A 12,085-nucleotide genomic window follows, 5' to 3' on the forward strand; every position below is an offset into this window, starting at 1 on the left:
GGATGACTGGACATGCTCTCCCACCTGTGTTTTCATCCCTTTGTCACCCTCTCTTTGAAAGTACATGCGTGTCTGTGCTTGTGTGTATTTAAAATCCTCCTTCTACAACAATACCTGCATTTAGCCAACCTCTTGGGGCTTCTGATGTTAAGGTTCTTCACTTCAGGAGTAGAAAACTATGAGTGACTATGTATGAAACTATGTATGACTGGGATAAATACATGACTACTGAGCCTCTTCTTGGATTCATTCACTAAGTCATCCATTTATTCAGTGATTCATTTACTCATTTGTTCAGCAACTTTTATGTGTCTGGCTTTGGGCTAAGCACTTAGGATACAACAAAGAACAAAATACAGTAGTCATTGTAAACTCATGGAATTCACTGCCTATATTTATAGAGACCTACTATTTACTAATACTAATGGAAAACAAATACAAATATTTTCTCTCAAGGAGATCATGGTCTAGTGTGGAGACATACAAGCCAACAGGCAAAGAGGTAGGTAAAGTGAGGCACAAGGAAGGGCATCTAACACACAAAGAGTTAGACACTCCCTACTCTCCCCTCTTTCAACAACAGTGGATACTAAAGCAGATGATATACACAAATATAAGGGAGAGATTTAGTCAAGTGGAAGTATGGACTTGAGGGACAAGAGGAAGCTGAGCTGAGGTACAGTAGTCTCCACTTTTCCATTTCCCTTCCCTCCTTAGACTTTAGGAGACTGGCCTGAAAAGATGGCCAAGACAGGCCTTTGAAGGCAAGAAAGCCCACCAGGAGTGGTTAGGATGTTCTCAGTCTATGTTGTGGGTCATGAGTCTCAGCAACATCAGCTCTAGATCAGACCTTCACCTTCTCTTAGTTGAATGTTTTCATTGTATAGGTGAGGAAACTGAGACTCGGAGCTGTGTCCTGGCCAAGGTCACAAAGTGATTCAATGACAAAATACTTTGAATCCAGAAGTAGCTTATCTTGATGTTTAACTGGACCAATTAAGATCTTTTTTGGCAAAAGACCTGATATAATAGTACCTCAGTTCATGAACTTAATTCTTTCCACAATTCTGGTCGCAAACTGAATTGGACAAGAATCGAATCAAATTCAATGGTTAGGTTCAATGTTGACCTTATGGGGAAGTTTGATTCAATTCTTGTCCAATTTGATTTGTGACCAGACTCATGGCAAGAATTCAGTTCATGAACTGAAGCACCACTGCATCTTTCTGTGAGCCCCAGGGTGTTTGTGCCTATGAGTGACTGGTTCATAGTAGGCATTTTTTGAGTGATTGAGTGGATAAATGTCTTAAGAGTAATGTACATAGGAGATATTGGATGCTGAATGGAGGAGATGGAGTAAGAATCTGGAATACAAATTAGGTTAGGTGGGGGGTAGCCAAATAGAATAGACTCCAGGAACTTGAAGTGACCAGATTCAATGTAATGTGGTAACTAATTTACTGTGTAACTTTAGGTGGGTCCCTGCTCTTTTGGGAGTCTATTCTCTGCTCAGTAAACTAGGTTGGCCTAATTTTTTTCTAAAGTATACTTCAGGGCAATCAGACTATGATTTTTAAGATGAGAACCAAATATAATTAGGTTATAGATGGTAGATGTTGGGTCCTAGTCCATCTTCTGATCACATTGATCACTAATAAAATATAATGCTTTCTCATGAATTCTGCTCAAAGTGGAAGGTATTACCAGTTACTCAGTGACAGAGAACTCAGAGTCTCTAAAGTAGTTACATCAACAGAGCTATTCTGCAGAAGCAGGTACTTATATAACTAAACTGAGCTACACACGAACATCTTAGTCAGTATAGGGAATGAGTAACCCATAAGTCTACAAGAGTTACAGTGCCTCTGCCCCTTCACTTCCAGGCAGTTATATGAGAGCCAGAATTAAAGCCAACTGCATGACTACCCCATAAAGAAATGGCAGAAACAAGAACAGTTTTTATTGCCTTCATTTCCTACATGAAAATGATAAGGTTCACACTAGGTTCACACATCGTGCTCATTTTCTTCCTACAACAATATATAACTTGTATGTTTTCTCCATATAGGCAATGACAAGGTTAGTTGTTCACCTGGGGAGGACCTGAAAAATATATCTACATGGAGACATCTGATTAATAATTTGGTTCTTATTCACAGGAGGAAGAGTAGCATCGAACAAGACAGTTATTGTCAGGTTCTTGTTTTAGATTTGGGCTAGAACTTTCTTATTTCTTTTGAAATAAGCAGTGAGGCTGAATTTTCAGGCATGAAGTTACCTACCAGTTGATCAAAAAGTTGTTCTGATTAATTTATTAAATGGTTGCAGAAAAGTATAAATAATTTACATTTTCCAGATATATTAAAAAGAACCAAATAGAAATCCTAGCAACACATGATTTTAGAAATAAAAACATTAGATAAAATAATGTCAAGACTGGGTGCAGGTGAAAGAAAAATTAGTGAATTGGGGGCTAGTACTGAGGAATTCACCAAGAATACAGTACAGAGAGATGAAGAAGAGAATAATATGAGACATAAGGCAAAACAAGGAAAACAGAAATAGAAGGTTTAACAAATAGTCAGCAAAAGTTCCAGAAAGAAAACAGCAGAGAAACAATCAAAGATATAAAGAGAGAACATTTTTCAAAATGAAATTAGATCTTCAGATTAAAAGTGCACATTTAAGGGCCGGGGATTTAGTTCAGTGGTTTTGCCGCCTGCTTCGCAAGCACAAGGACCCAAGTTTGATCCTCCGTACCAAAATAATAATGATAATAATAATGATTTTTAAAAAGTGCATATTTACAGGTGAACTGGATAAGTAAAAGACAAATCTGACTCTGATTTAGCACAGTTTCTAAATTTGGCCATTAGCTCACATTTTTACTTGAATTAAATGGAGCAGGAGCCAACTAAACAAGAAATTCAAGCCTCATCAATAATGGTCACTAATTGCTTACGTCAATCCCCAAGTCCTATTCACACACTTGACAAAAGAGCATCCTCTGAAATACTCTGTATGTGGCCTTAGAAAGGGAGAGGCTCCAAGACAGCAGAACTGGATCTTCCAGATTTCCTGAACAAGGAAGTCATTCCATTCCGAGGTGAGAAGTCCTCATATCCTTGTCTTAACAGGAGATAATATACACCATCGGCCAGTGAACACACGTCATTGCTTTTCACGATTCCCTTTTACAAACAAGAGTTTTTACTGTGGTTATTCTGTTCACATTCTATCATTTTATATTGGAGACATTTGAAATGGTTAAATTTACTAAATTTAGCTTAAACTGTAAAGACTGATTATAAGGACAAGCTTTTTCAAATTCTTATTTTTATTAGTACATGTTTGCAGTACATACTGATTACATTCTCATGGGGAGCTGCTGCGTGTACATAATAGATTTTAATTATTTTTTAATGTCCCCTTGATTATAAGCACTTTTGTCTGGATTTAGCTGAGAGAAATTCTTTCATACAGATTCCAGAACTTGGGATGAATGTAGGATCAAGGACCACACTTCGTTACCTTTTTTGGGAGACAGATTTGGTACCCTTTATTGAGGTGTTGAACTTTTCTTCTTTCCTCCTCTTTCTTTCTGGTGAATTTTAGCTAAGGGTAAAGATGGCATCTGCTATCAGGACGAAGAGAACCGAAAGACATCTCCCTTAGACCTAAGCCTCACACCTCAGGAAGCTCTGTGCTTTGGAGCAGGCTTCCTCGAACCTGTCTGTTCCCTTCGATGCCTGAGGCCAACCAGGACCACCAGTGCCACTGGGGCGGAACACCCCGAGACTGGCCTGAGACCTGCGTGGGTCTTGGTTCTCCTTTCTCCCCACTTTCTCCAGCCTCTACAACTTCCCTTATTGCTGGCATCCAACAGTCACCTCTTCAGCAGGCTTCTGGTAAGGCGGGCTACTCTTATCTCCTTCCTTGGCTTTTCAGACCATGGCTTTTTCACCAACAGATCTTTCCAATTGACATCTTTTTTTAAAAGAAAAATTTTTTTGGCTTCTCTTATGTGTCCTCTAGGGTCAGTCTTGAGCCATAGTAGGTGAATGTCATGTGAATAAGTTGCTTCTCTCACTTCCTGACCCCTTTAATCCATGAGCTATAATTTAAAAGTCTATTTAGTGTTGTCCCCAAAAAGTATGTAGACATCCATGGGGAGAGCATAGACCCTCACAGGAGCCTCAGATTCCCTCTGCTACTAATGTGCATGCAGTAATCACCAGCTGCCAGTTTTCTCTTCTCATTCTCAAATCGGTGGACATTGAGGAGCAACCACACTGAGGAACAAGCCTTGAGACATTAATTAGAAGCCAGGATTCAGAGTCTTCAATAATGAGGCAACTTCAAAAGTGATGATGTAACTAGCATTAAATAAATGATAGTGGGAACTGGGAGGACAGGGAAGTTGTAGTAGTCAAGGTTCTCCAGAGAAACAGAGCCAGGACATGAGCAGAATAAGATTTTGTACAGTATTTAATGAGACAAAGCAAGACAGGGCTAAGCCTGTAGTTAGAGACAGCCCCTGGTGCCTAATAATATAGAACTCAATTGTTACAAAAATCAATGTCTTCTTACTTCATTGAAAGGACAAGACACTGTTCTGGGTGCCTGCCAAATACTCACAACAACCATAGGACACAGAAAAAAGCAATACTCCCATTTTATAGTTGAGATAACTGAAGCTTGGAGAGGTCCAGTGATTTTCTTCCAACTCAGGCAAGTCTGACTTTAAAGTTCGGGTTCTTAACAACCATGAAGCATCAACTCTATGTCTTGTTCATTGTAGCCTCAGGATCTACTGCCGTGCCTGGCATGGGGTAAGACATTATTAAATAATTTCTGTGTGGATGAATGAATGAATAAATATATAGTGTTTACGAGAAAGCAGTAGAGAGTGTGTGAGATAGATTTAGCAAATAAATTTCAGGTTATGATTGGGTCAGGAGGGGGAGTGTCCACTACCAAACAAGTTCTGATGATCAGCCTGTGAGTAACCTGTTTTGGCAAAGCTCAGATGTGTGCCGTGTAATTAACTTATTATGCAACTTTAGGTTTGTACTTTTTCCCGAAAGATTCAATCTCTTTTATTATAAGGTGGGATATCGTTGTGTGTTTGGGGGCCAGCAAACATTTTATGTAAATGACCAGACAGAAATTGTCTTAGGATTTCTAGTAACTATTTCGGGTTTATGTCACTGTTGAACTCTGCCATTGTAGTGGGAGAATAGCCACATACAGTTCATAAATAAATAGATAGCTATGTTTCAATAAAGTTTCACTTATAGAAACAGGAAGTCTTTTGGACTTAGACCGGGGACTACAGTTAGTTATCTAATCTTGGTCTAGATAACTGAAGTCCCCTTTAATATCAACATTCTATGATTTAAGGACTTGGAGCCAATTGTGTCGAGAACAGAAATGACCGTGCATCACTATCCTCCTCTGTTACCAGTGGAAGACACTGCTAATTGATCATAGGGCTCTTTTCCAATAAAAAAATTTGACTCATCAATTAATCAATCACAGGTAGAAAACTAGTTGTAGCATTCTCCTTTTCACTTGTTAAGAAACAAATATTTGGGAAACTCCAGATATTCTCTTAATATTAAGAAAGATAAGAAGAAACAGAATGGTAAGCCGTGAGGGGAATCAAATTGTCCCCTGGGTGGCACACATGAGAACAAAAACTCTAAACTGACAGTGATATTGCTCATCCTTGGAAGTCAGACCCTCTATTTCTCTCTTACCGTCCTTACCGCTTGCTATCTATGAGCGAATGTATCAGCTCATCACAGTTACCCGATGCATATTAATATTCTCTGTTTTCTTTTCTCAAAACTTAAACCACTTTTGAATTACTTTTGCACAAAGGGATTTGCTGCCAGTGACTGTCTGGAGAACACTTAACTAATAACTTCAGGTGTCTTTACTACTTCAAGAGTCTTCACTACTTGTAATGTGTGGCTCTTGCATGTCTATTTGAATTTCTTCAAATCTTCAGTTTGACAGATGAATGGGAGTGTTCCTCACATCAAGAGGCCACATGATGGCAGGGCAAGAGCTTGGATTTTGCAGTCAGACCAGTTTCATTGAATTGTAGAGATAATGATCACCCTCAAGAATTAGAAGCAATCTATGCAGCCTAGGTAGTGCATAGAAAAGGTTTTTGTATGTAACAACCATTAGTTTTTGCTGTCACTTGAGATCTATAGGGGATCTTGGAGGGTAGAAAGCATTTCTTCAACATCTCAGATTATACCATAGCTAGATGTTGATTACAGTGACTGGTAAGTGGCTTTGTTGACCTTTATCTCAGATTCACTTCAACTATTTTCAGTGATAATATTTATTATTCTTTTCAGAGTCCTTTAACAACCTTCATCTTATAACGTTCTGAGAAGGGCTGTTAGTATCATCCCATTTTATGGCAGGGAAAACTGAGTTCCAAAGAGGCTGCTGAAGGCAGGGCTCTTTCCCATAGATCTTTTTTTTGAGGTTATTAATCATTTAATTAATATACATCAATATATTATTTAAATGATTAATAACTTAAATATAATAATTTCACCCTGTGCATCTTTCAGCTGTTTATAGAGAGTGCTTCCCATTGTTTGGTCATAGAACAGGCACCGAGGACATAACGGTGCAAATATTTCAGGAAAATAAGCATCTGTTGGTTGAGTGATGTGTCATCTGCACTTTTGAGAAAGAACTTGCATTGAGCAATCAGTAGGAAGTTTCACAATCCCAGAGAGTCTGGGACTGTGAAAATTAGGGGTGTATTGTACAGTCACAGCTGAGAGTCCCTGTCTCCAGTTTCAGCTCCTGGTCCAGGTGGCACCTCTGCAACTGAATTCTTTCACAACTTCTCCACCTGCAAGGCCAGTGGGCCTGCGGCCTCCACAGTGTTCAGGACTCAGACAGATGTCTGGAATGGCCTTCTTTATCAGCCTGGTTACCCCTTCCGGCAAACTTCTGCTCTGGTAGCTACTTTATAGGCCTCACAGTCCTGTCTGAAGCAGGAAGGGGCCAGGGCCACCATTTGCCTAGTTTCAGAACTTTCAGTCTCTAGCTAAGCTTTCTGCCTAGGCAATAGCAGCTGGGAGGAGCCAAAGCATTCTGTCGGGGCCACACCCACTGGGAAAGACATAAATAGTGAGGTTCACATCAGTCATCAGAGCCACCTGCCTTCACCATGAAGTCCAAGAGCCTCTTCTTCTTTGTGGTGTTTCTTGCCCTGGGAACTCTGGAAACTTTGGCTGTGGAACGTTCTGGAAAAAGTAAGTTGGCGTCCCCTGAGCCCCTCTTGGCTGGAGCCATCAGAGGCGGGAGCTCTTGGTGGTGTGAGTATGTCCCTTTCTCTAGGCTCTGATCATTCAGTTTAGTTTCAAGAGACCCCCTGAGGGGGGCATGCATTTTCTTCTGGGCTCCAAGACTTCCCCAAGACTCCTGAGCATCTGGAAATGCACCTTGTTCTCAGCCACCCCGTCACCCCAGGTCTCGCTCCTTCATTCTCTCTCCCATTCTCTCTCTCCTGCAGTCTCTCTTCCTCTCTGACCCTGGGACTCTCCAGTGATTAGTCCCTTCATTTCCTGTATCTCTCTCTATCCTCTAGTCTTTACGTTTCTTACTCTAGCTTTGTTTTTCAACGTCTCCCATGCTAGTTCCATTTATCTTTATTTATATCTCTTGCTCTCTATCGCTCCCAGGCTTCCTTTATGTCTTTGAGTAATTTTGTTTTGCCCTAGAGTGAAAGACCTTGACTGGCATCCCTGTCTTGTTCCTGGATCTGTTACTTCTCCTGTGTGACTATCTGGTTTAATTAAACCTGTCACTTTTCTTGACTGTCATACACGTATTTTCCTTTGAACTTTTTGGACAACCCCCAGGGTGAGATTCTCTTCTCCTGGAAAGTGATGCTTTGTCCGAGTCATGGTGGCTACTTGGCACCCAGCCCCTCTCTAACCTCTTGAACTTCTCCTCAGAATCTCAGAAAGCTGGAGCCTGCCCTCCTAGAAAACATGTCCTGTGTAGTAGATATGAGGAACCTGAATGCAAGAGTGACTGGCAATGTCCAGGGGAAAAAAGATGTTGCAGTGATTATTGTGGAATCAAGTGCCTGGATCCTGTTGACATCTCAAAATCAGGTGAGCTGGTGGAAGACCAGGGTGGAAAGGAGTGGCCCTGACTACCAAGCCTCGATGGAGATTGGATTGGGTGAAGGGGTCCTGCCAGGCCTCCTCCCTAAAGTCTGTTGAGCTCAATATGTCAGTCAGTCAAGGAACCATTTTGCCCCAGGCAGGAAGTTAGCCACCCAGCTGAAGCAGCCAGAATGTCAGGAGGTTTGTCTCCTTGGTAACTATCTGGGCATTCAGATAGCCAGGCATTTGGAAGCTACCCATCCAGTCAGCACTAGACAGCTGGTCACCTGCATTGATTGGGGTACAGGTGTTAGAGGGGAGTCAGGTGTTATTTCAGGATATGCCTTAGCGAGGAGGTGATGGTGAGGGGAGTAGGGGAGGAGATGATCCTCCCTGCTCAGGCTGGTGCAGAGGTTGGGTCCAAGAAGCAGGGGGATAATGTCTAAAGTACAAGACCTCTGACCTGTAGTTCTACTCTTAACAGCGAGGAAGAAGCCTGGGAAGTGCCCAGTGGCCAATGCTGAATGTCTGATGCTTAATCCCCCCAATTTCTGTGAGAAGGATGGCCAGTGTGAGGGTAAATTAAAGTGCTGCAAGGGCATGTGTGGGAAAGCCTGCATTCCCCCTCGGTAAGGTAAGGAGAGGGCTGGGACAGATTGATTTTCTTGCCTCCAACTTTATCAGGATCACCTAGACCTCTGGAGGTCTAGGTGCATGGTCAGGGAGACCCCCTACTCCAAGCAGAAAGTGTCTGACTCCCTTGTCCTTCAAGGGCACTGTTTCCTAGGTCTCAGGGCATGATTTCCATAGAATCACCTGTGGCTTTGATTCTATTGCAGCCTTTCCACATGAGGACCCTGAGCAAATGACTTCCTGAGTTTCCATTTCTTTATCTGTAAAATAGGCGCAATGAAATTGACACTGTACAGACTAAGTATTGTTTGGGTTATTTACATGATGATGGCCATTGTCAAAGTCCAAAAGAACATTGGGATTTAAGAGCAATGTAGTTCAATCCTCTGAGATTCAGGTTTTACAGTGAAAATGAAACTTGAGCTGAGTCCCCCAGTACAAAAACATTTTCAGCCATACCACTGCATTTCTATCTCAGAGGCATCTTGGTGGGGAAGAATGTGGAAATGATTTGACTGGTTCTTATTCTGAAGATCTTCTCTGATTTTCTCTTATAGCTTGATTCCTATCATCTGGACAAGACTCTGGATTTGTGCTGTGTGGCTTGGGAATGCCCTTTCTGTTCCCAAGTTTGTATCCTGCCTCAAGGATTTGGTTCCACCACCAACATCTCTTTTCAACAAACTCTTGACACATGGGCTTTAAAGAAATAATGTTGATCAGTGAATAAATAAGTGAGCTTATCTATTTATGTGCATTCTGTTTTGTGATTAATTGAGATGAGAGGCACCGAGGAAAGTCTGGATCTGAGGCCTCCCTCTTAGGATGTGGAGTACAAGGAAGAGGCTTGCTGGGATGGGCAGCCTTGAATTTATATCATGGCTCTGATAGTACTGGCCATGTGGTATTTGTACAAGTGACTTTATCTTCTAAATATAATTTCTTCATCTGAAAACTGGCAACAAAAGTCATCTTCTTCCAATTTTTAGGGCATTAGAGGATGGAAACAGCAGGGTTACTGGGCCAGAGCATATTATCCACAAATCATGGCCACTTGTTGACTACTGGAGCAATTTTGAGTCTTTTGTGTCCTGTTTCCCAAGATGCCATTTCTTTTGTCTTGAAGTAAGCATATTTCCATGGTGGGTCATGTTGATGACATGCTGTAGGCCAATACTGCAGAAGGTAGTATTCTTGATTCCATGGAACAGAAATTACCAGAGCTGGACACGTAAAGTCAGAGAGCAAGCACAGAACCTTTGCTTCACATTTTTCTGTGCTCTATGGACTCAAAGGGAGACAACTTGGTAAAATAATGATAAAAACAAATAAACACAAAATTCCCACCAAATTTGTATGTTGAGTATTTCCTGGAAAAGCCACAGGACTAAGAAAATATTCCTTAATACTTTCAACCAGTGCTCCAAGAGCAGCAATTTCTTATATTAAGTTAACCTTTTCAGAGAAGAATAAAAAGAGAGAGAACTATTTTATTTATTCTGTGGGTAGGGTAGCCACCTTCCAAGCTGGTCCCCAGTTATCCTAACACTTGGTCTTTACACCCTGGTGCAGTCCCCTCCCATATCCATATTCTTTCTTTGTCTGTATGACCAACAAAATATTGCAGGTGTGATAGTCTCTTTATAATATTATGTGATAGAAGATTGCAGCTTCCATTTTGGGAAGCTTCTCTTACCATTTACTCTAGGGGAATTTAGTTGCCATGTTATGAGGTCACTCAGGTCCTCTGCGGAGTGGCTCACAGGAAGTAATGCTTTTGGCTAACAGCCTGTGAGGACGTGAGGCCCACCAGCAAACACATGAATGAGCTTGAAAGGAGATTTTTCAGACCCACCCTAGTCTGAAATGACTGTAGTACCTGCAGATAGCTGACTTGACCTCATGAGAGACCCTCTTCCTGATCCACCAAGCTAAGCTGCTTCTGTATTCCTGCCCCTCAAACTGTGAGATAATATTTATGGTTTTAAGATGCTAAGCTTTGGTGCAATTTGTTATGCAGCAAAAAATGAATATAGCAAAAATCTTATACCACAAATATGGGCAGTAGAAGAAAAGGTAATTGTGAACACGCCATCTTCTTCTATGAACATAGTTGTGATGATTCTGAATAAAATGTTAAAAATTAGAATTCATCGGGTTTTAAAACATTTTATAAAGTTCAATGTGCATGTGAATTCTTTGTTACAACTAATAATAGAAGTAAATCTACACAGAGACCAAAAGAAAGAAATCCTACATGAAGCTGTAGCAAAATCTACATTACATTGAATTTTTAGAAGAATTGGAACTGAAGTCAGAAACAGGATCAGCACTGTTTTCTGACAATGTGTGAAATATAGAAAACAATGCAATAAGATAAAGCAATAAGGTGTATAAGACTGGAGGTTGATTTTTGTATGTTGTATGAAGTGATGGATCAGTTTCATTCATCTCCATGTGGATTTCCAGTTTCTCAAGCACCATTTATTGAAAAGCTTTCCCTTTCCTCATTGTGTGTTCTTGGTATCCTTGTGGAAAATCAATTGACCATAAATATGTGGGTCTATTTCTGAGCTCTCTATTCTGTTCCATTAGTCAATGTGTCTGTTTCTATGCTAGTATCATTCTGTTTTGTCCTATGGTTTCGTAACATATCTTGAAATCACCTCAAGCTTTGTTCTCTTTGCGGGATTGTCATGCCTATCTGAGGTCTTTTGAGCTCCATGTGAATTTCAGGATTTTTTTCTATTTCTTTGAAAAATGATATTGGAATTTTGATAGGGATCTCATTGTATCTGTAAATTGCTTGGACAGTATGGATCCCACATGATCATGGTGAGTGGTCTCCTTAATGTGTTATTGAATTTGGTTTTCTAGTATTTTGTTGAGGATTTTTGTATCTATATTTATCTATATTTGTATTTATATTTATCTATTTATTTGTATCTATATTTTGTAGCTATATTTATATTTACCTGTAATTATCTTTCTTGTAGTGTTCTTGTCTTGGTATGGTATCAGGGTACTGTGGCCTCATGAGTAACTTTGGAAGTCTTCCCTACTCTTTCAGTTTTTGGAAGAGTTTGAGAAAGATTGGGATTAGTTTTTTCTTTAAATGTTTAGAACAACTCACCAGTGAAACATCAAGTCCTGAGATGTTCTTCATGGGAAGCTTTTCCACTACTTCTTCATTGCTTACTTGTTATGGTCTATTCAGAATTTCTTCTTCAGATGATGATTTCAAATGAACTGTCTTTGAATTTGCTTATTCTTTCTTTTGCTTGATCTATTCTTTA

General features: G+C 40.3%; 1 protein-coding gene across 1 annotated transcript; it reads left to right on the forward strand.

The window, feature by feature from the left end:
- The first annotated feature begins 6,659 nt into the window (after positions 1-6,659).
- Slpi (secretory leukocyte peptidase inhibitor) lies at positions 6,660-9,538 on the forward strand. The gene is made up of 4 exons (XM_004858171.4): positions 6,660-7,295; positions 8,001-8,162; positions 8,641-8,790; positions 9,347-9,538. The coding sequence occupies exons 1-3, from the start codon at positions 7,211-7,213 to the stop codon at positions 8,787-8,789; spliced, it is 396 nt and encodes a 131-aa protein (XP_004858228.1). The 5' UTR covers positions 6,660-7,210; the 3' UTR covers position 8,790; positions 9,347-9,538.
- Positions 9,539-12,085: the final 2,547 nt, after the last annotated feature.

This window comes from Heterocephalus glaber, unplaced genomic scaffold, assembly GCF_053883595.1.
Source record: "Heterocephalus glaber isolate CG9 unplaced genomic scaffold, H.glaber_assembly_v1.0 deba00001673, whole genome shotgun sequence".
NCBI classification, from domain to species: domain Eukaryota; kingdom Metazoa; phylum Chordata; class Mammalia; order Rodentia; family Bathyergidae; genus Heterocephalus; species Heterocephalus glaber.